Genomic DNA, 26,347 nt, shown 5'->3' with positions numbered 1-26,347 from the left:
AGTAATAATTTAGTTACAAGTTGAGAAGTAAAATTATAAAAAGTTAATGAGGCAAAGATAATTGTTGGAGTTGAGTGCTAAGTCTAAATAGGAACTTCATAGTTAAAGGGGGAGGAGTGTAATATATTGATAATGATAGTTGCCTCGGGTTATGGAAGTGTGTTTAACCACGCCACCTGGAGCCGTGGGGTAGCACAGCGTAACCCGGACGTAGTAGTGTTGTGTGTCCGGTTTGTGTGTGTGTGTGTTGTTGGAGAGTGGCAATAAAGAGCTACACGTGTGTTAATCTGGGCTCCGCCGTCTATTACTGTTATGGATATATTAACAGTTATATAAACTGCAAAGTTATTACAAGAATGATAAATGTCCAACGACTGTTAAGGTTTAGTCTAGTCACGAGTTTAGGGTATTGTTTGTCATCATACAGAGTCTGCTGGGATAGGCTCAAGCACCCTGCTTCACTGAACAGAATAAGCAGTGTTAAAAATGAATGAATGATAAATTTAGACAACACATTTAAAATATTTTTTTCATAAAAAGCCAGGTTGATAATTCATCTAAGCAACAATGAGAAGTTGTTTGGAGAATGTGGGCATCAAAACACATTAGACTTGGTGCTTTGACCAAGGAAACAACAGTAGGCTTCTCATGAAGAATGTGGGCATCGATCCAACTGCCTCTCACATGCAAAGCAAGCGCTCTACCACTTAACTAATTCCCCTCAAGCTAAGTATTCCTGGCACCAGAATAAAAGTTATTATATTCTACAGATTCAGGGGCAATATGTCAGTCCTATTGATTCCCACGTACATCAGCACATAGGTGATGAAGTGACCGAGAGGCCAAGGTGATGGACTGGTATTCCATTGTGTTCTATACGCATGGTTTCGAATCCCATCCACATCGTACGCCGCTCTTATGTCTTTCTGTGCCAGTTTGCATGGGTGAAGCTGGAAGTTTGATCCTCAACAACATAACACTAGGTTAGAAAAGGACCTACCTACACTTTAGAAGCATGGGTGGTACTTTTTCTTATGATTTTTACTCTGCTCCATTGTGCCCACAATACTTAGGTCAGGGGTCTCGAACTCAATTTACCTGGGGGCCGCTAGAGGCCGAGTCTGGGTGAGACTGGGCCGCATCAGGATTTCCACAAGAAAAGCACTGATAAAACATTCCAACGTTATCAAATATCTTTATTTTTTAACAAAAAATAATGAATTAAATAAATTAACTTAAAGATGAATAAAAAATAAATCAATCAGTAATACAAAACCAAATAATACTAATGAGCATACAGTAGATATACACTGGCTGGCTAAGTAGAGAAAATGAATTATTTTTATTCCGTTTCAAATGTCTGTATTAACAGCTCTTTAACCTTTAACTTTCTGAACTTGAATGGAACATTGAACATGAAATATTCTGAACACGGCTTCTCTTGCCTACTCCTTGCTGCTAGAGACCTGGCAGCGCTTCTTCTCACATAGTCACATTTGGCTTGAGGGAGGAAGCAGTGGAGACCCTCAGTAGAGCTTGAAGATGCTCATCAGTAAGTCTGGACCTGTACTTGGACTTATTGAAGTTCAAGGTGGAGAAGAGCTTCTCACACAAGTATGTGCTCCCAAAAAGGCACATGGTCCGCTTGAACCTTCGGGAAAGTTCAGGGAAGCTGGGGGTCAACTCTCTCAAAAATTGCCCAAGCTTGTCTGCTTCTCCACTCACCTCCCTGAACTTGGCTTTGAGTGCAGAGTTGCACTGCAGGTCAATGAGCTCCATTTGAAGCTCAGGAGGGGCATCTTGCACATCAAAGGAGAAGGGGTCCGCAAAAATTTGAAATGTGGCTTTGTGTGTCTTGAAGTCTGCAAATCTGTGATCAAATTCCTCCTGTAGCTTCGAAATGGCCTCAACATACTTCTCACCACTGAATGGTGTGCCTGCATCCACGAGAGCCTTGCATGCTGGGAAATGGCAAAGGTTTGTCTGAGAGAGCTGGGCTTTCCATAACACAAGTTTAGTGCAGAATGCTCTCACGTTGTCATAGGCAGCACTGACAAGTTGCCCCTGGCCTTGTAGCTTCTTGTTCAGTACATTAAGCTCATGTGTGATATCAACAAGAAAAGCCAAGTCCATGAGCCATTTGGGATCACTTAGCACAGGATCAATCAACTCACAAACGGCGTAGCTAGCTTTGACTGCTGCATTACTGTCTTTGGTAGCCTTCTTGAAGAGATCCTGTTGCCTCATAATACGTGTTTTAAGACTGGCAACCTGGTTGGCTCTCTCATCTCCCTGGTATTTTTCGTACTCCTCAGCATGTCTCGTAGTACAATTACGTTTCAAATTGTATTCCTTGTGCACCGCAACTTTTTCAGTGTGAATGAGACACGTCGGGGTGCCCCTGTGTTCAACAAAGAAATATTGCACTCCCCACTTTTCTTGAAACTGTCTGTGCTCATCACCGACCTTTCTCTTCACGGCAGTCTTTGAAAGAGACATCTCTGGGGCTCTGTAATATGTTTTTCCACTTGGAATGAGTCTCGGGTTGATCTTTCACATTCAGTCGCGCAGGTTTGTGGCGCATGTGCACTTTCGCTCTCCGTTTCAATCGCGGAGATGGCTACAGACACTGACACAGGCTGGATCACGGATCATAGCGCCTCATTCAGTTCTATGCTGAGAGCAGCGGAGGAGTGTGCGCGCCGAGCAGAGTGATCGGCCTCACGGCTTCTCCTCCGCCCAGCTGATTGGAGGAATGAATGAGTGAGTGAGCGAGGCACTGGACAGCCCGGCCGATGTCCCGCCCTCCAGAGCCGTATACCTCACCGTGATTGGTTCATTCAGCTCCGAACCAAAGTTCCCTCTAATTTTTTGTTGGTCTGAGCAGAAAGACAACCTCCCTGAGCGCACTGAGTACCAGTGTGAGCGACATCATCGGTACTCGGATAATTCGCCTAAAGACGTTTCGCCGACGGACGTTTGACAGACGGGCAGGTCGCCGAATGGACGTTCCACCGAACGTTCATTCGGCCGAACGGAGGTTTCGCCGAAACGGGATTCGAACGCTCGCCCCGCCAGATCGTGTGTGTACAAGTTTTTCAACCTCGGCCCGCGGGCCATATACGGCCCGTTAGGATTTTTAATCCGGCCCGCCGCCGGTGTTGTCCAAATTATAGTAAAAATCAATGTTCGTCTACCATCAATGGCAGTCCGGGAATAAGCACTCTTGGGCAGGCAGATGTAGCAGAACCGAGCCGTAAAATGACAGCAATCGGGTCAAATCCATCCTAAAACAGCATTTAATGATTACATACAAATACTGGATGATATCGCGATGGAGGCAAAAAACGTCTATAGACGTCCATTCGCCAAACGGCTCAAAATGCTCTCAAATTCGGTCAAATCCAGCTGAAAACAGCGTTTAATGATTAAATACAAATACTAGTATTTGTATTTAATCATTAAACTAACAAATACTAGTACGACCTGTCCGTCTGTCAAACGTCCGTCGGCGAAACGTCTTTAGGCGAATCATCCGGTCACGACATCATCATTGCTCGCTATCGGCACACCAGTATCACACCTGCCACAAGCAGGTGCATGTCAATGTTCCCTCTAATTTTTCATGTAAAACATGCTGTAAAACAAGAAAAACATGAGTGGACAGAGCTACTGCCACTGGCTGCCACTTAAACGGCGCCATCATGGGGAAAGGGGTAAAATATATATATATATATATATATATATATATATATATAAAAAAAAAAAAAATAAAAAATAAAAAATCGATCTTTCATATTAAGACGGGGGCCGCAAATTATCGTCCCGAGGGCCGCAGTTGGCCCGCGGGCCGCAAGTTTGAGACCCCTGACTTAGGTGATGAGGTGACCGAGAGGCTTAGGTGATGGACTGTTAATTCATTGTGTTCTGCACACATGGGTTTGAATCCCATCCTCATTTTATTCTTGTATTTTGTATTTTCTTGAATATTTTTCTGTATCAGTTTGCATGGTCGAGGTTTGATCCTCAACAACCTAAAACTAGGTTAGATAACGACCTACCTACATTTTAGAAGCATGAGTGGTACTTTGAAGAATTAATTTTACTCTGCTCCATTGTGCTTAAAATACATATCAAATCTGTTCTGCCGAAATTTTACCAACATGTGAATTGTCAAACAAGAGCTGATAAAACACTGGATCTTGCTTACTCGAACATCATAGGAACATACAGAGCCGTACCACGCACACACTTGGGACAGTCAGATCACACCTCTTGGTTCATGGCACCAACTTACACTCCCTTTAGCCGACAGTGGAAGCCAAAAAGACGAACCATTATCAAGTGGCCTGACGACGCCCTCCCCCGACTCCAAGACTGCTTTGAACAGACACAGTGGGAAACATCCATGAGGACCTGGGAACCTTCACAGACACAGTACAGTCTTACATCAAATATTGCATGGCTACGGTCACCGTGGAGAAGACAATCCAGGTGTACTCAAACCGGAAACTGTGGATGGCCAGCCAGATTCCGATCATTCCTCCGGGCCTGAGTTGCAGCCTTCAGATCCAGGGTTGACAGGGCACTCTACAGCGCCAACCTGAAGAGAGGCATTAAGTCTGCCAAAGCAGACTACAGGGGGAAGATAGAAGGGCAACTTGACGACCCCTATATATACATACAGACCCTCACCAACTACAAGGGCCGAGCTGCCACTCCTGCGGACTCAGATGCGGGACTCGCAGAGGACCTAAACAACTTTTTTGCCCGCTTTGAGTCCCAAGCCCACCACCCCGTCACACCACATAAACATCGAGTACAGCCCACACCAAGCTCAAGAAGAAGCCCCACCCCACTCATTGTGGAGGTAGTGGACGTGATACGTGTGCTCCGAGCAGTCAACCCCTGGAAGGCCACAGGACCAGATGGAATACCAGGCAAATTACTTAAGGCCTGTTCTGACCAACTAGCACCAGTCTTCACAGACATTTTCAACTTTTCACTGGAACAAGCTTCCGTCCCAGCCTGTCTGAAATCGGCCTCCATCATCCCAGTACCCAAGAAGTCACCCTCTAACAATCTGGGTGACTACTGCCCAGTAGCTCTCACACCAATCATCACTAAGTGCTTTGAAAAATTGGTAATGAAACACATCATAGCCTCTCTTCCCGTCATCCACGACCTACATCAGTTTGCATATCGGCCAAACAGATCCACTGAAGTTGCTATAACCACCACCCTCCACGCTCCACTGATTCAATAGAGGGAGCTATGTAAGGATGCTTTTCATCGACTACAACTCAGCCTTTAACACAATAAGATATTCTTTTCCCCAAGTTGGCCAACCTGGGGCTCCCACCTTCCACATGCTCCTGGATTGAGGATTTTCTGATCAATCGACCCCAGCACGTGAAGCTGGGTCGCCACCTCTCAATTCCCCGTATGCTAAGCATCTGCTCACCCCAAGGCTGTGTACTTAGTCCACTACTCTACTCGCGCTACACACACGACTGCAGACCCACGCACCATGAGAAAATCATTGTGTAATTTGCAGACGATACAATGGTAGTGGGGACGATCACAGGGGAGAATAAGACAGCCTACAGAGATGAGGTCCTTAGACTCAGCAAGTGGTGCGCTCTCAACAACAGCTCAAATTCCCTAAATACAAACTGTGAATTATTATTTAGTCATACTTAATGCCCTATTAATTATTAGGCTAAAGAAAAGCTCCAAATTTTCCGTACTTTTATTGTGTTTTGTTGGAGAACTTGTTAAGACCCTGACTGACGTCCCTTCACACGTCCGCTCAGTGAAACTGCTCAGGGCCATTGTTGGCTTTTATTGATGCGTAGACCGTGTTGTTTTACCTTGTTTTCTCGCCGGTCTTTTGGTCGCCGGTCTTTTGGTCGCCCGTTGTTTGGTTCCGGGTGACCAAAAGACCGCGACCAAAAGACGGCGACCAAAAGACCGGCGACCAAAAGACCGGCGACCAAAAGACCGGCGACCAAACGACCGCACACGTACAAATCCAGGTGCCTTATAGGGGCAAAGAGCATTATAAAAGAAAATATACATCCCGGCTTGCACCACTTCAATCTGCTGTCGCCGCCGCTTATGGGCGGGTGAGAATTTGGCGGGCGGGATTTTGGCGGGCGGGAAGTAGGCGGGCGGGAACTAGGTGGGCGGGAACTAGGCGGGCGGGAACTAGGCGGGCGGGAACTAGGCGGGCGGGAACTAGGCGGGCGGGAACTAGGCGGGCGGGAACTAGGCGGGCGGGAACTAGGCGGGCGGGAACTAGGCGGGCGGGAACTAGGCGGGCGGGAACTAGGCGGGCGGGAACTAGGCGGGCGGGAACTAGGCCGGCAGGAACTTGGCGGGCAGGAACTTGGCCGGCAGGAACTTGGCCGGCAGGAACTTGGCCGGCAGGAACTTGGCCGGCAGGAACTTGGCCGGCACCGGAAGCCCGGTTCGCGGCTTCGGCACGGGTGTGACTGTCGGCCCTGCTGGCACGGGAAGCCTGATTCGTGGCTTCGGCATGGGTGCGACTGGCGGCTCAGCCGGCACGAGAAACCTGGTTCGTGGCTTTGGCACAGGTGCGACTGGCGGCCCAGCCGGCACGGGAAAGCGGCAAGGGGAGTATTGTGGGTGGTTTCGGCACGGGAATACAGGAATCTTGGATTGGCGAGGTCTAGCGAGGAGCTTGGACGGGCGAGGTCGAGTGAGAAGCTTGACGGGCGAGGTCGAGCAAGGAGCTCGGACGGGCGAGGTCGAGCAAGGAGCTTGGTCGGGCGAGGTCGCGTGAGGAGCTTGATCAGGGACTCGAGCGTCCAGGCCCTCCTTCCGCTTCTCCCTGTGGGGCGGCGCTCGCCGCCTCCTCCGGGAGGACGGCACAGCACGCCGGCCGCCACGTGTTGGCCCATTGTAGATGGCAAGGCGCCACGGGGAAAAACCTTGCTGCTGCGCCTCCCCACAAAGACAAGACGGGCAGTGTTTGAAACTCCTACCTCGAAGTCCGAATCGGCTGAGGGAATCACAGTCTGAATCAGAATCTCCAGCCCACAATCAATTAGCTCACGGTCATCCTCACAACCCCAAAAATCCGAGTCCCAACCGACATAGATGCGGCGTTCCAACGGGGCCGATGGAGGCTGGGGATTCTCCCTCCATTGAGGAAAAGAATAGCTGGAGTTCGAATTCAGATAACTCTGGGGATGAACAGGGGTCGTTGGAATTAGGGTCTTCTCACTTAGCTGTGCCATCCGCCCAGCGCGATGGAGTTAGCGATGGGGCGGGTTATCGGTGAAACCACGGCGTAGTCATTATAAATTCCCTAAAAGATTTTGGCGAGCTTCCCGCTGAATTCAGGTGGTTGGTGGGATGTGAGCTGGGTGGCTGGCGTCGACGAGAGCGTCGGCGCGAGCGTCGGTGGCTTCCCGCTGGGTCCATGTGGTCGGATCGTTCTGTTATGATCGCACCGAGACGTCGTGGCGCGATCGGAGGGATTTGGACCCAGTAGCGGGGAAGCAGGAGGGGACGAGACGAACTGTGCTCGTGACAGTAACTTTAATGACTCAAAAGCTTTACAAAATAACAAGGACTTGTACATCCCAAAACGAAACAAAACCAGAGCATGGAGAACAGTACCTTTGCAGCGATGTATGCAGTGTCACTCAGGACAATCCGACAATGACTACCGCTTCCGTGGTGCTTAAATACCCACATCAGGAAGTAATCAAGAATCACTCGCAGCTGCTCTAGCCTAACGGCAAGCCAGGAGGGACAAACGAGCTGCTCCTGACACATTACTATTTAGTGATTAGTATTTACTTATCATTACTATATATTGATTTTCTATGTGTTTGCTTGTTTGTTGTTATGTCCATAGACTCAGCAAGTGGTGCAACTAGGCGCTGGACGTCTCCAAAACCGTGGCACCCCCCGCGACCCTAATGAGGATAAAGCGGTTCAGAAAATGAGATGAGATGAGACAGTAAAACTCCTCCTCCACTAAACACCATTCAGAGGTTAACTGTTCATAAGATTATTTGAAAAAGACTTCATTAGTCTAACCCTGGTATACTTGTCAAACAGTGGATCAATAAAATGCGCTTTACACAATTTAGTACTCGAACCAAATTATCTTTACTGATTTGTGTTAGGAATCAAGATCTGGGTACTATTTAAGAATGTTGTTACGTCTTAGGCAAGACGTCGAGTCGAGAAAACGTTAATAACTTAGGCAGGAGGCAAGGAAAGTAACAAGGGACTTGGCGAGAAATAACGAAAATCAAACCCCACTTGGAAAAACACGGGGAAGCGAGGCACGAGGCAACTTGGAACATGGAATGAGACCATGTAGAAACATGGCATGGCAAATAAAAGCAGACGATCCAACGAATGACATAACAATCATTGGGGTTTAAAGATACAAAACAGGAACTAATTCTAAATGACGCGCAGCTGCGCACAAGGAATGGTAAGTCAGGAGGGACAAACAAGAGTAGGAAATTGAACATAAGAACAAGGAGAAAACAATGAAATAACAATAACAAGCCAATCCTAAGAGATGTAAACAATTTTCAAATTTAAATAGCTGAATTCTTAATAACAAAAGCATACATATTGTTTCGTATCATAAATTAAAAACAAAGTGAACTCAATTTAAGATGTCCTCAAGTGACAAGAATAGATCCAAGTCCAATAAGAACATCAATGCACGAATGCAAAAGTTCAATGCGCCTGTAAATGAGGCATGCGATTGACTTTGGAAAAGCGTGCTTTACAAGATGCCCTTAAATCAGTACAACAGTACAGCTCTGCAAAACCTATTGATTTCCATGTCCTTTGCAGGGAGATGATGTGCCACCATCATTGGGCTGTATAAGTGGGTTTGTGTGACAGATTTACTGTAAGTGTCCACACTCAACACGCTTACACATACACATAGGGAATCAATATTCTGGTCCAGAGAGCCTTATTTTCAACAGACTACAATGGCCACTGACCTTTGTGTTGCTTTTTAGTGATCAAATTGCAAGTAGTAGCTCAATTAAAAGAAGGCCATGGAAATTAAGCTGTTAATTGTGGGGATAAATTGCTTTATACAACATACATACATACATCTGTAACTCATCTCATCTCATTTTCTGAACTGCTTTATCCTCATTAGGGTTGTGGGTGGTGCTGGAGTTTATCCCAGCTGACTTTGGGCCAGAGGCGGGGGACACCCTGAATTGGTGGCCAGCCCACTCACTCTCACACCCATACCTAGGGGCAATTTAGAGTGTCCAATCAGGCTACCATCCATGTTTGTGGAATGTGGGAGGAAACCTGAGTACCCGGAGAAAACCTACACAGGTCCAGAGAGAAAATGCAAACTCCACACAGGTGGACCGACCTGGATTTGAATCCAGGACCCCAGAGCTGTGAGGCCGACGCACTAACAACTCAAGCCGCCAGGCCGCATAGCAATTGTTTAAGCAAATGTATTATTTTGAACGCATCTCCTTTATAGCCCAATTAGATTGTACAAAGTAATCACCTTGATTAAATCAATAATTTAATCTTTTAGGGGTTTGAGAAGTCTATGCATTGCTGTGCTAAAAAAATACATGCAGTGATGTGTTTATTATTTGATTGGACCCCTTCCTACTGGGTATGCAGGGTGCATATTTGACTGGCATATTTAACTGAAATGGTTTTGTAGTTCTCGTGTCTATTATTCATCGAAAATAAGATGAATATCCTGAGTCATTCTCGCACGTGCCGTTTTTGCCTGAATATGAGATGATTTTTTTTGCATTGAAATGATACTGAAAAAGTGTCAGTCGTCTTAAAATCAGGGTCTAGACATTGTACCCATTCACAAAAGTACATGGTGTTAGAAGATTTTCAAGCAAATGCTGAACACTTTGATGGTTAATTGAATTGAATACATTTATTATCATTATACAAGTACAATTAGATTTAAAGCTTCACCATGAAGTGCACACATAAATAATCACTAAATAATCAATACATAAGTAATAAAGTAAAGTAAAGTAGTCAACATAAATCAGCAGTCAAAATAGATTACCAATCAACATGAATAAGTGGTCACATTAGTAATTAGTCAGGTACAAAAGTGACTAAAGTGGTTAGCACCCTATGAGGTTTTAGTGCAAGTACAAAATAAGAAGTTAGTCTAGATTAGGGCCTCCTAGGTGCAGAACTCGAGTTGAGTCAGTTATTGCAATTTTGTTGCTTTATCACAGTAGATTGGTTAATTTACATTTAAAAACTCAGAAGCGATTCATTTACAAATGTGATTGCACTTTGGTTTACATATTGAAATGTTCAGATATTAAGATGTGATAGTTTTTTCATGATTTGAATGAGGCAAAATAACATAATTTTTCTCTCGAATATATTGCTTTAATCTTTTTTTTCAGAAGTACTGTCGATATTTTGTGTAGATTGTGTGTAAATTGAATTTGGTGTTCAAAAAGTCTTTTTTCAAAGTCTTTTTCTTGAAACAAAGGGGGTTGTCTTATATTTGGGGCAATACGGTAATCTCTTGGTGGCCCGATACAACTTCCCTCGTGACCCTTGCGAGGAAAAGCGGTAGGGAAAAAAGAATGTAGGTAACTACGAATTTGTAGGTTTAAGAGCAGATATGGTTAACAGGTACTAAATCCCAGATAGATCTGGGGTTGTCCTTGTTAGAGCTGCTTGGTTTTATACTTTTTTCGCCCTTGTGTCCTGTCTGAGTGATTGCCCATTGTGTTCAGCTGTCGTTTCTCCGCCCCGGTGTATTTCCTGCCTGCTCCCTCGTGTGTTTCCCAGGTGTTCCTAATTGTCTTATCAACCCATGTCAGTCTATTTAAAACCCACTGATTGTTATGTCATTTGTTGGATCGTCATTTCATTGCCATGTGTCTGCGTTACCTCGTTCCTCGATTCCCCGTGTTTTCCCTAGTCAGGTTCGGTTTTGTGATTTGATTTCTAAGTCTTTGTCATTTTCTAAGATCCTTCCTAAGTTATTAAAGTTTTGGTATGACCACTACTTCCCTCGTCTTCGCCTGCTTCCCCGCGTTTGGGTCCTATTCCTCGTTACCTTGCCAAAGACGTAACAGTCCTTTATCTGCCACAGTGTCAAAGCAATGTGCAACATTTGAATATTTGGATAATATCCACATCTTTTTCAATTATAAATATCCCCAAAAGAAAACGCTGTACTGATATCTGGTAAATAAGTGGCAGAAGTAGCTAAAAAAGTGCATACAAAAAACTAGTTTTTTTAATGAGGAAAAAAAAATAAAAACAGAATAATAAGAATACATTTTGAACAGAAATGGATTATGTGAACATCAGATATTTTCATTGAATGAAAGTTGTCGTTACCGGAGTGAAAATCCAGGTTAACTTCATGTGCTTGGTGGCTGCGTAGGCACATTCCAGCAATCTAGGTTTGCTATTTACATCCACCAAACACTTGTTGTCATCATCATCGATAGTTGGACTGAGCACTCCCAGACGAAGCTGCTGGGAACTAGTGTAGTACACATTCTACATGGAAACAGAAACAATTAACAACATATTACAGTAGCCAGCACAACATTGAAAAACAGGACTGATTGACAACAGTTACTTAATACATTCTTAATACATTCAGTCTTCAATGAATTTTCTGTTTTGGTGAATATTATTTTTTGATTTTAAAAAAATTAATAACCAACCTGTCGCCATCACGTTATTTGAGTGAGCGGGTGTGTAAAGGGAGATTGACTGAATCACAGGGAAAAACAGGGCAGGAACTGTGGCGGTAACTCAAATAGTTTAATTTAAGAGACCAAATAAAGGCAGTGAATCAAAAAATACCAAGGTAAACCAAAAGCTACAGAATGAAACATACCAAGACTGATGTGACATTGACAAGGACGCTTCCAGAAATGAACAAAAGGGACTTAAATACACATATATGGGTTAACGAGACATGGAGAACACTGACACACAAGGCAGCAGACGCTTAGGGGAGGCAACAACAGGCGAACGCAATGGACAATTATAGTTACCGTATTTTCGTGCATATAAGCCACATCCTTAAAATTGCCTTAAAATTGTTGAATTTTACAATTTCTCGCATATAAGCAGCCCCCGGATTCACAATTTTCCTCTCCATGTTCATTCTTGATGAGTCTTTCACAATGCTTAGGAGAAATTTTGGCCCACTCTTCTTTGCAGAATTGGGTTTTCTAGCATGAACAGCCCGTTTCAGATCACACCACAGCATCTCAATAAGATTTAAATCCACACTTTAACTTGGCCCATTCAAAACCATAATTTTGTCTTTTTTTAGCTATTCAGAGGTTGACCTGCTGGTGTGCTCTGGATCATTGTCATGCTGCATGCTCCAAGAGCGCTGGAGTTTGAGCATACGAACTGAGAGCTGGACGTTCTCCATCAAAATTTTCTGGTAGACAGCAAAATTCCTTCATCCATCAATTGCAGCAAGTCATCCAAGTCCCGAGGCAGCAAAGCAGCACCAGACCATCACACTGCCACTACCATGCTTCACTGTTGGTATAGTGTTCTTTTGGTGGAATGCTGTGCCATTTTTTCGCCAAATGTAATGGGCCACACACCTTCCAACAAGTGCAAATTTTGACAGAATGTTGTTCCAAAAGTGTGGAGGATTATCAAGATGTTTTTGGCAAACACAAGGGGAGCCTTTATATTCTTTTTGGACAGAAATGGTTTTCGCCTTGGAACTCTGCCATGGATGCCATCCAGTGTTTTACTTATAGTAGAGCAGAGCTGCCAACCTCCGTCGACCCCAGTTCAGGAGTACACTTGTCCCAGTTCCAGAGTATTTCCGGAGTGAATGCAATTAGAGCAAAATCGATATATAAAATGTAAAAAAAATAAGCGTAGGACAATTTAAATCAAACTGTTATCATCACGTTTTTACATTAATTGAAATATGCAAAGTTTATCTTTGTGTTTGGGTCCTTCTACATATGTTTTACAGTCAGTAATTCCACCATGTGTCACGCTGTAGTCACATATGCATGTTCTGCAATGTGCAAATGTCGGTCCTTTTGGAGACGGCCTCAACATGGGATATTTCTTCAAATAAGAAGCAATAAAGTTTTGCGAGTGTCTGAATTTCTTAAAACTTTCATCCAAATTGCGGTCCATTTTGTGCTTATTCCGAGGAGGCATATTGATAAGACTTATCAATGCTGTCTACTCCTACTTCCTTTAGAACAATACCGGACATGATAGGATTTGTTTGTTTCAAAACAAAAAACTTGTGGTTTAGTCAGTCTTAATAATACTTGCTTCCCTTATGAAAAAATCGAAAACGAAAATTTTAAAGCGATTCTGAATCGATTGCCACGCTGAAGTCGCACAAGACGAATCATATGTCAGAACTTGTAACTTGGATGATTCACAAAACATTCGTGTTACCGAATTCTTCCGGTTTACAGTGCAGTTGAATCAAGATGGCGGAGGCCGTAGCGAAATTGGAAATGTTCCTTCAAAAAAACGTAAGTGAACATTTTTGGGGATTTCCGGAGTTTAGGTAGGTTGTCCGGAGTGCCAGAGTTTGAGTTGCACTTCCGTAGAAACTCCTGAAATTCCAGAGTAGTTGGCAGCCCTGAGTAGAGTCATGAAGATTAACATTAACTGAGGCCAGCGAGGGCTGCAGTTCTTTTGATGTTTTTCTAGGTTCTTTTGTAACCTCCTGGATGAGTTGTCGTCGCACTCTTGGAGTAAATTTAGCTGGCCGACCACTCTGGGGAAGGTTTGCCACTGTTCCCAGTTCTCTCCATTTGTGGATAATGGTTCTGACAGTGGTTTGCTGGGGCCCCAAAGCCTGGGAAAGGCTTTGTAACATTTTCCAGACTGATAGATGTCCATCACTCATTTTCGCATTGCTTCTTGAATTTCTTTGGATTCTGGCATGATTTTCTGATCTTGTAGCCTACTAAACTTTGTCTGACACATTCTATTTAAGTGTTTTCTTGATTCAATACATGTGGTGATAATCAGGTGTGGTTGTGACCTGTGAAATTGAACTCAATTTTCCTCCAATTGTGATTAGTGACAGTTATTTTGTGATTTAACAAAGAGGGGCAATTATCTTTTCACAGAGGGCCAGACAAGTTTGTAAATTTTCTGCCTTGCTAAATAAAATCATCATTAAGAAACTACATTTTCTCTTTCCTTGGGTTGTCTTTGTGTCATACAAAAATTGATTTGATGGTCTGAAACCTGTGTGTGTGTGTGTGTGTGTGTGTGTGTGTGTGTGTGTGTGTGTGTGTGTGTGTGTGTGTGTGTGTGTGTGTGTGTGTGTGTGATAAATATGCAAAAAACACAGAAATCAGGAAGGGGTCAAATTGTTTTCCACAGCACTGTATATAAATTGTTTGACAAAAATAGAATTAGAATACCTTTCCTGCTCCATTAAAACAGGCACATGCACTGAATAATGTATATGTATTGTTTTCTCACATTCGTGTCTGAGGCTGATTTGGATTTGGAACTAAGTCTCCTGAATGATAAATTTAGGTTTACATTTTTGGAGTGGTAGGATAAAGGGAATTGGAGTGAGATGACAGTTCACTAACCTGTGATGTTATGCCATGACAGAGATACATGATTGGAATGTTGTCAGTGTTTTGTCCTTGGTCCAAACACAGGTCATTTCTCAGACTATTTTTCAACTGGAGAAATTCAGGAGTGAAAAAGAACAAAGCAGAGATGAATAAAAAACAAGAGCAACTCTCTTATCAAGCATGTAAAAATGGCTACCCTGCAATTTTATAATAGTTTGTCAAACATCTGAAGGGAAACATATGGACACAGACATTGCAATTAAAAATACTCGCACATCTGGCTTATTAAAGGATTTCTTTAGGACTGAAAATATGCCCATTTACCCACAGTTCCTTTTGGCTCATTGACAAATGGGTATTAGACTTAATCCCTTATGTGTACTCCCTTTTTAAAAGGACATGCTAAATAGCAGAAAGACCTCTGCCGTAAAACATTAAGATGACCTCATTTGCCTTTTGACCAATCTTTCAAACATTGTGATCAAAATTAATCTGCCTGAAAACCTTTCTGCTCTACCAGGCTTTATACACAAGAGTGAAATATTGTTTAATATGGAAGGTCGATAATGCTAGCTGATGGTGAAACGGCAACGCACTCGTAACCGAACAAACAAATTTAAATTAACTTCGATTAATATATACAGACACACTCAAACATACGTTTAATGTAACTTTACACAAAACTAAATTCTAATTTTGTTTTACATTTTCTTCTGGCCGGGTTAGCTGTTTGCCACGCCTCCACTCTCACGTTCGCTATCGATGGGCTATTGTATTCCCTTCAAAATATTCCGAAAATGATGCACACAAATGTCCTCACAATAAGATAACGCACGACCACTTGCCAACAAGAAGTAGTCTTGAATGAGCGATCATGGGAGCTAACAGGCTAAGGAAGGAAAAACAACAGCTTAGCCTACCCACGTATTGATTGTGGGTAATGAAGTTTTATTCTGAGAAAGGGTGCCATTGGCTATCGGTGTTGAGTCCACGAGTATACTTCATTAGCCAGAAAACTCTCTTTTTGCCCGCGCATGCGCATTGTGCGTTTTCTGGTCCATGTGTAAGAGAAACTAGTGTGAAGAAATCGTTCAGTGCGTATCTGTGCGCTACAATGATAAACAGCCTCTCATGTCATGGCCACCTGGCTTCCTCGCATCTTGAATTTTTTCTCGTATCTAGAGCGAATTATTTGCTCGAAATTTTCCTCGTATCTCGAGCATCTCGAATGGTAGAGCTGCTTGTATGTAGAGGTACCACTGTACATGTATAATTACAAAAAAGCTTTCATTTCAAGAAACAGAGAAAACAAAAGAGATGTATTCTAAGCAAACTAATTTGTAGCACCAGAAAACTCAATTTCATATCACTTCTTTTCTCTACCTTTTCTCCATTCCTTATGTCTCAAAGTAATTCCAGCCTTCAAAGTTTAGAGTCATTTTTAGAATAACTCTCAAAAGCCATCTCATTTTCTAATTTACAATATCTCATAATTTTACGGTTGTACCTAGAAATAAGGCCAGGGGCAGTGAATTAAGGCATTAGTAGGAAAACACATTCATGCATTGTTCATTTCATTGTATTCTTTTAATAAATTCTCTTCATAGTTTGTTGTCTTCATTTCATCATGGGCACCGTTCAAAGCGGCTGCCAGTTGCAGTAGCTCCCTAAACCCTCACTCGTATTCTGTTTTTACAGCTTTTTAAAAGATTTTTATCCTTTATTTTTACGTTTTATTGTCTCTTAAGATTTTACTTGTTACTTTACTTCATATTTTATATTCCATACTTTAATGTTTTAAGACTTTACTTTCAAGACTCTACTCCAAGACACAAGTTGTGCGAGAGGCAGTCTTTGATCTATTTGTTTAGTTTTTCTTTGCAAATTCTGGACATTACATTTTTGACCCACTCACCCATGCCTCCGCTTTTTTACACAAAGGATCAGCTGTTAGCGCCACGCAACACCTGGATGCCCCTGAACCTGGACCTCCCCGTGGAGTTAAAGAGGAAGAGAAGAGGATGCAGAGCTGGACAAAAATGTCAGGAGAGATGACAGCGACAATATCGGAAAATCTGCATTATGTGCTTCACGGAGACCTGGCTGAATGAACTAACACCAGACTCCCTCGTCTCCTTGGATGGCTTTCAGGTGGTGAGGGTGGACAGAAATGCTGAGGAGAGCGGTAGGAAGAAAGGTGGGGGACTAGCTGTTTTTATTAATAGTAGATGGTGCAGCCCCGGGAAAAAGACAGCGCTGAACGTCGATATGTCCATATACGTCCATACGCAAAACGGCAAAAATGGCACTAAAATCCACTTCCTAGCAGCATTTATTGATTAAATACAAATACAGGGAGCTTTTCAGACATTACAACCAGGCCAGGGGTGTGATTTCCACAGGAAAAGACAGCGATGGACGTCAATGGCGAAATGGCAAGAATTGCACTAAAATGGGGTAAAATCCACTTCCTAGCAGCATTTAGTGATTAAATACAAACACTGGAGCATAAATATAATCACTGGAGCTTTTCAGATATCAGAACCGGGCCCACAATTGAAATATTATTTAGGAATATAGCCATATTTCACTCACCAAAAATCCTTTTTAACTGTACACAATATCCATCCTCCTTTCTTTCTTTCTTCTTTTCTATCGCCACCGAAGCTAATGCTGAAAGTCGAGCTTGTCCTGTCGTATTTCTGGCATGGTCCGTCTTGAAAATGGCTTTAAATCAACACAACAATATTTTTGCTTGTGCAGCTCGCTTCAGATACAATTTGGTAGCTATGGCTAATCACTAGCCAATCATAGTTGGTGAAAGCAATGACGTATCCCTACGCCTCCGAGAAGGCAATGACGGATCCATACTTCTGCGAGAAGGCCTTGGTGTCACCAAATCGTATTCTGATTGGTTAAAGCAACAGTCTTATCGACGCTTGTTTAATGCAGCAGAGCCTGCAGAACTGATTGTGAAGGCCTTGAGGCAGATTTCTGACCCTGGCAACAAATAATGGCTGAAATGTGATTGGTTAAATGCTTCAATATGAAAACACACCTCTGGAAGCAGTGCAACCAGGGGGAAAAGCAATGAAAGGAAGCTAACAGACAATTTTGAATTATTTAATAAGTATCGATAGACAAAACATAATATATGATTCAGATATTTCTTAGGCCAGCAGAGAAGGCCTTGAAGGCCCTGAAGGCCCGCCACTGCGTTTTATATATCTCAGCATTCACCGTGCACCGGAAATAGAGTCGGGGGCTGCTTGCCGTAGTTGCGAGAGCTGTTGCGGCTCAATATTGATCCATATATATATAGTTTACAGTCTAGTTTTGAATGCTGTGTTGACGCCAACATCTAGTGGCAGGAGTTCTTTTGTAAATCCACATTAAATGACGGCCGCCATCATTCTGTTGACAAAAGAACTAAATATCCCAGCATTCACCGCACACTACTTCTTCTACTGGGGAAATGGAGTCAGGGGGAGCTTGTTGTAGTTGCGAGAGCTGTTGCGGCTCAATATTGATCCATATATAATATATAGTTCACAGTCTAGCTTTGAATACTCTGTTGACGCCAATCTAGCGGCTGGAGTTCTTCTGTCAATCCACTCGGAATGATGGCGAGCACCGAATTAGTGTGCTTGCCGTCATAACCGGTGGATTGACAAAATAACCATATATCCCAGTATGCACCACGCACAGGGGAAAACTGAGACTCCGGCTGCTTATCCTAGTTGCGAGACCTGTTGCAGATCAATATTGATCCATATATAATATATAGTTAGCAGTCTAGCTTTGAATGCTCTGTTGACGTCAATCTAGTGGCTGGAGTTCTTTTGTCAATCCACCCGGAATGATGGCGAGCACCGAATTAGTGTGCTCGCTGTCATACTGGGCGTATTGACAAGAAGACTACATATCCCAGCATGAACCGCGCATGGGGGAAAATGCTGCAGGCTGCTTACCATAGTTGCGAGACCTGTAGAGGATGATGTAGCCTATCGACTGATATCGACTGATTTTTTTATTCTATCGTGATAACAATTTTAATATTTGTCCATATATAAGGCGCACTGGATTATAAAAATAAAAAAATTGGAGGGTTTTAGGTGCGCATTATAGTGCGGAAAATACGGTGTTCAGATTCCACAGTCCAATTTAAGTAGTAATAATAGTGACAATGAATAAAATAAGTAACTGAATATAAAATTAATCTCACCACTCCATAAGCAACTGTGTTGTTGTACGATCGCAGCTCCGGGTAGATATTGGCAAGGAACCAGCTGAATGGTTGGCACTTGAGTCTGGATCGCAGGGCCTTTCTCTCAGTCATGTCTCCAATATTGATTCCGGAGTTCTATCAAAATAATAAATACATCAATTCAATTACACATTATTTTCCCTTAAAACTTAAGTAACAATGGAAATAAACAATGGAACGGAACTGAAGTTGTAGAATTTGCTGTTCAAACCACACTTTCTGAACAGGGAAAAAAACCTGTTAACAGTAGAAAAATAAATCTTATGTGAAAAATGAATAAAATATTGTGATTGAAATTATTTGTTGATTATCTTTTCAAGGTCTCCTGTGAAATTTAAGACATTATGTGGGGTTCCAGCTGACGACCAAGCTCAGTGTTTTCTTAAGAATTTGTATCAATGTAATCTTTCTAACTGAGCAGATAATTTATTTCCCTAATTAATGTAAATCATAAACAAGGCTTTGGATAATATGTTCAAACAACAACAAACACTTAAATATAAAATGACGAAAATGAGAGAAGTAGGCGGCCTTGGCCAGCCAGGTTTTCTCCCATGGTTGTGGTACTTGGGATGTAATGAAACAGATTTTCTCATCTGAAATGATTAGCAGTCTGGAATCAAATTTCTTTCTTGATGATGAAAATGATCTGGTGTGAAGCAGCCCATTATTTCTCATTACGGAAAATAACATTATTAAATACTAGTAGCTGAATTTCAGCACATTGTTTGAGATTATTTTGGTGATTAAGCTTAATTTAGAGCTGCTCCCGTTTTACTTTTGCACATGTTCCATGGCACCAGAATTTTTTTACTAGTTGTCTCATTGGTACCAAACAATTTAACCACACAAAGATATTATTTGTCATTGATAAATGTTGGTTTCTCTGGGGGACACCTGCTGGTGCAGTGGTTCTTAGCCTGACTTTGGTACAGGCTGCGTCACATCGATTTCCGCTCAGTAGAGGTGTGATTGTGAGTGTGAATGGTTGTCTGTCTCTATGTGTGCCCTACAACTGGCGGGCACTCAGATTAGGGTGTAACCCGCCTTTTGTCAGATGGAATAGCCTCAAACGACTCACGGCCCTGACAAGGATAAGATGAGTTGAATGAATGTTTTTTCTCTACCCGAAATGGAATATTCCAAGCCATGTAGACATGATTCTTATATTCGTCCATCCAGACCTCCGCCACTCTTAAAGCATTACGACGCACAAGGGCTGTCAGGTTTTGTGTGTAAGGCTTGTGAGCTCTTTCGATGTGTGCAATCCTAGAGCAGGGAAGAACCTCAATGCTTCCACCACACAGCCATATCTTAATGAAAGAGAGAGAGAGAGAGAGACATAAATGAGTTTCAAGCACTAAGATACAATAATGTATATATTGTTAGAAATAACATCATCATTATTTAAAATGAGTAAGAAACTTATAATTAATATAAATGTACTAATAAGCACAAATACCTGTATATATAGCCACAAATCAATTTGCATTCCTTTTGATATGGCAGACGTGGAGTCTATATTTCCTTTTTTATCCTCAACAAAATAAACCTGTGGTGAATTGCTCGAAAAAGCCTTTTTCTGTTTGTGTGGGTGCAATAAATATTTGCAACTGGGCCTTCCTTCCTCCACTTATCTTTGTAACAAATGGACCTATTGCTGAAAAACAATACAGCAACACTATGCCTGTGGCCTGCAGAAAATCAATCCCATAAAATAAACAAGCATATCTAAGAATTCTCGATACATCTGTTCATCAAATTATTTTTATTAGGGAGAAGGTCATCCTGGAGCTGATTTTTGGAGACAAGACACTACACCCTGAACTACGTGCCATACAATCGCATCTTGGAATATTAGAGGAAGAAGAAATGAGATTGCCATGACAATAAATGCAGAAACATATGGAAATGAGTGGGGATTCAAAAATTAAGCGGCAAATAAAATGGGTTGTGCCAAAATGAATGAAATTGCACTGAAACATGCAGAATTTACTTCCTGTCCTGCTTTTCCCCCAATTCAGTATTCACTTTAATAACTTTATCCCTAAATAATATATTTGGCTGCTTTTTAAAAAAGATTGATTACCCTGCAGCAGTACACTGAAGTTTCAGGAACATGAAGTGAGACTGGTAATGCGGTCTGTGAACACCAGAAAGGCTGCTGGCCCCGACGGAGCACCTGGGAAGGTGCTCAAAGCCTATGCTGACCAGCTGGCTGGTGTTTTCACATAAATGTTCAATTGTTCCCTGCAACAATCCATCATTCCATCCTGCCTGAAATCTCCCACCATTATCCCTGTCCCTAAAAAGCCAACCATTGACAGCCTGAATGACTACAGGCCTGTTGCACTCACGCCTATGATCATGAAGTGCTTTGAAAAGTTGGTCGCCCGCCATATCAGGAATACAATCCCTCCCTCAGTTGACCCTCACCAGTTTGCTTATAGAGCAAACAGGTCAACTGAGGACGCTATCGCCATAGCTCTACACACAGCACTGAGCCACCTAGAGCACCATGGGAATTATGTGAGGATGCTTTTCATTGACTATAGCTCAGCCTTCAACACTATAATACCGGACATTCTGGCTGACAAACTCTCCCACCTTGGACTATCCTCTTCCATCTGCTGCTGGATAAAGAACTTCTTAACCAACCGACCACAAACTGTTAGACCTGGTCCCCGCCTCTCTTCCTCCATTACACTGAGCACTGGATCCCCTCAAGGCTGTGTACTGAGTCCTCTTCTGCACTCCCTGTACACATACGACTGTACTCCAACCCACCAGTCCAACTCCATCATCAAATTTGCCGATGACACCACTGTGGTCTGACTCATCCACAGAGATGAGGTCAACAAACTATCTTCGTGGTGCTAGGTGAACAATCTCACACTGAACACCACGAAAACTAAATAAATAATCCTGGACTTTCGCAAACACAGCACAGATCTGGCCCCTCTCTGGCCCCACCCAGTATGTGTAGACAGGGTCCAGTCCTTTAAATTCCTGGGGTTCATGCCTGTTTCACCCATGGGGCACAGCCCAAATAGGTTGCGTGGGTTCCCCTTCCCAATGGCTCTAATGGTGGGGGAAGATGTTGGTCCGGCCCGGGAGAAACAAACGTTTTGTGAGGGTCTGCCTTGAACACCTGGTGTACCCTTAAAATTGCCTTAAAATCGTTGAATTTTACAATTACTCTCGTATAATATGCCCGCTGATTCACAATTTTCACCTCCATATTCATGGTTTTAATAGGGGGTACAATTGTCTCTGGGTGCAATACTAATAGCATGAGATACAAATTACGCAGGTATCAAGGCTGATATTTTAATGATTGACTGCAAGATGTTCAATCAGCCTTAACAACTATTCGGATGTGCTGACATGGTAAACATGGTAATTTTTAGTGTGTAAAAAATCGTGACAGTGGGACTGTAATCGGCATGCTGAAAATGTTTCAGAATACCTGATTGTGTATGCTGATGACTTCATTTTAAGTCTAGGCTGTTTTTAGTTTTTGAAGGACTTTCCTTGGTTATTAGAGGCACATTTTTGCTTAATGCTGGCCATAAAATGGATGCATTTTAAAGTGTTTAAACTCACCCTAATACTGAGTTCCACATTCTCCCCTCCATAAATGTCCATTCCTTCATCTAATAACCCAATTTCCTCAAAGTACTTCCTTTCAACCACAAAGCATCCAATTAGAGCAGGACTCCTAAAAGGAGAAAAGGGTAATCAATCAAAGATTATCAAGATTATCAATCAAATGCAATGTTTAAATGGATAACTTCTTGACATATTTCTTGTCAAATCTGAGTCAGGCTTCACATAAACCGCCACTGTCCAGCGCTGAGTATTTTGTACTGAAACACGTGGAAGAAAAACGTTGTCTCCAATTATGAAGAATGTAGTCACGACTGAAGAAGAGGACAGATTAATTGTCATAATATTAACTCCTGTAAAACTTGATCAATGGTACCATGGGATTACAAATACGTGTAAAACATTTGAATGCGAGAGAAACCTGATTCACCGTGTATGTCTCGATTTCCAAGCTGCTTTATTTTTTGAAAACCGTTGTGTATACTGTGTTTTGAGCAATATAACAAAGACCCAAGTACCCTGTCTAGCAAAACTTTTTATGATAAGGATATATCCGGATTTGTTTACAGCTAACTCAAAAGCCATTAGGGTGATTGCTTTGTCTTAAAAGGGAGACTCAAGTGTCCTTGATACAATCAGTGAAAGAACATTGTGTTTCACGTTGGGACAAAAAAGACCTGTGTGATCAATGTTAAAGCACTGGAGAAGAAGCGTGGACACCATTAACGAACTTGAACAAAAATACATAGAAAACTTAAAACTATGAAGTATGATGTTTCTGTTCTTTGTCTGTTTTTATTATTATGATTAATTATTATTTTCCTTATTTGTTTTACTTAAATTCACCTTTAAAGACGCCCCATTATGTGGGGGGACACTTTACTGAAATCAATAGATCGGGCTTTGCTAAGCCACAACCCATATCTTTTTTATTTGTAAAATGCACAAAAAAAGTTTAAATCCCATTCCGCTGTTGGCGAGAATACGACAAAACCACTACCGAAAGATGTAATGAACACATAGGCTTTTCGCGTACACTTCCTCTTCCATTTTGTTTCATTACTGTGGCGCCCAGTGTTTTAGGGTTTCTCCCAAAAAATTCAATTGTTTAATCGGAAAATGCTAATACATGTTCTGTAGAAAATTGGAACAACACTTACATTGCCAATAATCTACTTTTTTTCCGTATGACAAGGGGATCAACTTGGTGAACTGGACACATACAAAGATGTGAAGAACCTGGTAATTTTATTCAGTTGTTTTAACTTGAATATTTTCTTCAAGACTATTTTGACCAAGTAACAAATGATGTAAGGCGAATGAGTTTTTTTTTTTTGTAGACCCAAGGCTCGTAAATGTAAGATATTTACTAGTCAGTAGCCCTGATGGCTCTGAACTTGCACTAGCACGACACACAATCCCTTCTGTGCAATAACTTCGGGGTGTGCAATAAAATGTGCGATATCTAAGATTGTGCAATATTTTAGAATTTCCTTGTCTGGATGTCACTTTTTAAATTACTTATTTATGTTTTTACTGGGAAACACGCAGTTTGTGGAGTAGCACCACCAATTTTGTTATACGCAGCTGTTGTATAATGACAATAAAGGCTTTTGATTTGATTGATTTGATTACTAAATACTATACGACATGTTTTCGTTTTCCATACAAAAGTACACAAGTACAATTATGAAAAAGTGTATTTATTAAATATTAGTTATAGGCCTACAAAAGGACTGTAATGTATTACTATCTAAATATAATCTTTAAATAAACAAATTGTCAATAGTCTAAGTACTGTACTCACAGTGAAAATAATTCCTCTCCGCTTGATTTAAATAATTATAATCAGACAAAAAAATGGTTAAAGGGAGCTTTAGTCCAAGTCCTCTTCTTCTGATTCGAGAGCCATTGGATCATTGATGGAATCTTTAGGAGGCGCCATAGGGGAGCTTTCTTCTTCAGCGCTGAGTGCCACCCAATTCAATGTGGAAGAAGAAGCTCTGACTTTCGTTGCGAGTTTGAGCGTTGATTTTGGCTTTTTTTTTAAACTTAAGATAAAAAACACGATGTACTGAAGCCGGGAATTTTGAAGCCGCAAAGTGGTGGAGGATCACAGTACTTCTGTCATTCCTTAATCAATAAATACTTTTAAAAAAGGAGCAAATAATTACATCATAAAATTATTGGACGACAAAACCTTGGATGGGAGTTAAACGGTTGGAAAAATAATTCTCCATGTTTTTACCTGATAGGTACTGTGTGGTTATGCATTGTCCACCAGGATTTGGGTGGGTTGAGGTACCGACACCATAGCTCCCAGTCGAAGCCTTGAGCAGACAGCGGGTACTCTTCCATTTCAAATGTGTCATATTTAATGTTGTCAAAAGAGGGTGACACCACACGAGTCCGCTTTTCTTTTATCCGCTGAAGAACTGGCTCTGACCTGTGGAAGGCCAACCACAGACTTAACTAGATGTTTGAAACTTGAATTCAGAAAAGTTTAATTCAATATATATAATAATAATTAAATATTGTAAACTTGACCCTCTTTTAATGCAACATAAGAATACAGATGAAACATCAGAAGCCAGTATAATTTTTAATCTAATTTTTTTTTTTTAAAGAATGTTCCAAAATAGGACTAACATTTCTCATTTTCAACTACAAGCGTTTAAGAGTTTTAAAGGAACCTGGTATACGTGGGTTCCAAATACCTGCTGCCTTTCTGTTAATAAAAGAAAACCCCTCAGTGGTGACAGAAATGCCCAATGGGTTTGTCAGGGTCAGTCTAGACAGAAGAATCACAGGACCTTTTAAATGTGTAATACAGACAGACGTGACCTAAGTGAAAATTGCAAAATGCACTCTCCAAGTGCGCACAGCTGCCCTACAGTGAAAATGCTTAGGTTCAAATCAAAGATTGGGCCAGTTAAGTGTGGCACTTGCTTATTTATAATTATGTGTTTTTCTAACTCTTCCACCTACTCGGCTTTTAAACATGTGGATAGGTCATTTTAGAATTGGTGGACACTGGCTCCAAAATTCTTGAAAAATAAACATTCACTTTCACACCACAAAAAGTGTTATTCCGATCATATGCACAACAGGGACAAGCATGCATGAAGTAGACTGAGATACAGTATTATGAAGTCTATTTTTTTAAATGAAAACATAATTTCCTGTATATCTGCATTCTCACCCTCTTGCTACTGTCATAATGAAATTTCCCAAATACAGGATGAATAAAGTTATCCAATCCAATCCAATCCAATAAACCACTAAGTGGTCGGCCTGGCGACTTGAGTGGTTAACACGACGGGCTCATAGCTCTGGGGTCCTGGGTTCAAATCCAGGTCAGTCCACCTGTGTTCCCCACGGGCCTGTGTGGGTTTTCTCCGGGTACTCCGATTTCCTCCCACATTCCAAAGACATGCATGGTAGGTTGATTGGAGGCTCTAAATTGCCCCTTGATATAGGTGTGAATGGTTGTCCGTCTGCTTGTGCCCTGCGATCGACTGGCCACCGATACAGGGTGTCTCCCGCGACTGGCCCAAAGTCAGCTGGGGCAAGCTCCAGCACCCCTTGCGACCCTAGTGAGGATAAAGCAGTTCAGAAAATGAATGATTGAACAAATAAAACACTGAGTGAGGAAATTAATTTACTCAACCCATTCGTTTGGCAAACTGTCAATTAATTAATTGATTCATCCTTTCTAAAAGATTATGGTAACAGGATGGTCTGCATGTTTTAGGTCCCATGATCAGATAATATTTGAAATATGTTCCATAAAACAAAATGTAAATGTTATTTGAAATGTTTTACGTAAGATTAAATCTGGAAATTATCTTTAGGAGGCACC

The 26,347-nt window shown here is 42.0% G+C and overlaps 1 protein-coding gene across 1 annotated transcript in view; it reads right to left on the bottom strand.

Annotated features, from left to right (window-relative positions):
- The window catches only part of LOC144071216 (polypeptide N-acetylgalactosaminyltransferase 18-like), a 77,281-nt gene that overhangs the window by 11,670 nt on the left and 39,264 nt on the right, over positions 1–26,347 (bottom strand). The window contains exons 5-10 of the mRNA XM_077596117.1: positions 24,734–24,931; positions 22,483–22,597; positions 20,004–20,189; positions 18,835–18,972; positions 14,622–14,717; positions 11,389–11,553 (exon numbers count right to left, since the gene is read on the bottom strand). Of these exons, the coding sequence (XP_077452243.1) occupies positions 11,389–11,553; positions 14,622–14,717; positions 18,835–18,972; positions 20,004–20,189; positions 22,483–22,597; positions 24,734–24,931 (898 nt within the window). The remainder of the gene's footprint in view (positions 1–11,388; positions 11,554–14,621; positions 14,718–18,834; positions 18,973–20,003; positions 20,190–22,482; positions 22,598–24,733; positions 24,932–26,347) is intronic.

Source organism: Stigmatopora argus, chromosome 3 (genome assembly GCF_051989625.1).
Source record: "Stigmatopora argus isolate UIUO_Sarg chromosome 3, RoL_Sarg_1.0, whole genome shotgun sequence".
NCBI classification, from domain to species: Eukaryota; Metazoa; Chordata; class Actinopteri; order Syngnathiformes; family Syngnathidae; genus Stigmatopora; species Stigmatopora argus.
Note: the sequence above shows the minus strand (reverse complement) of the source record. Positions and strands in the feature narration are given on the sequence as shown.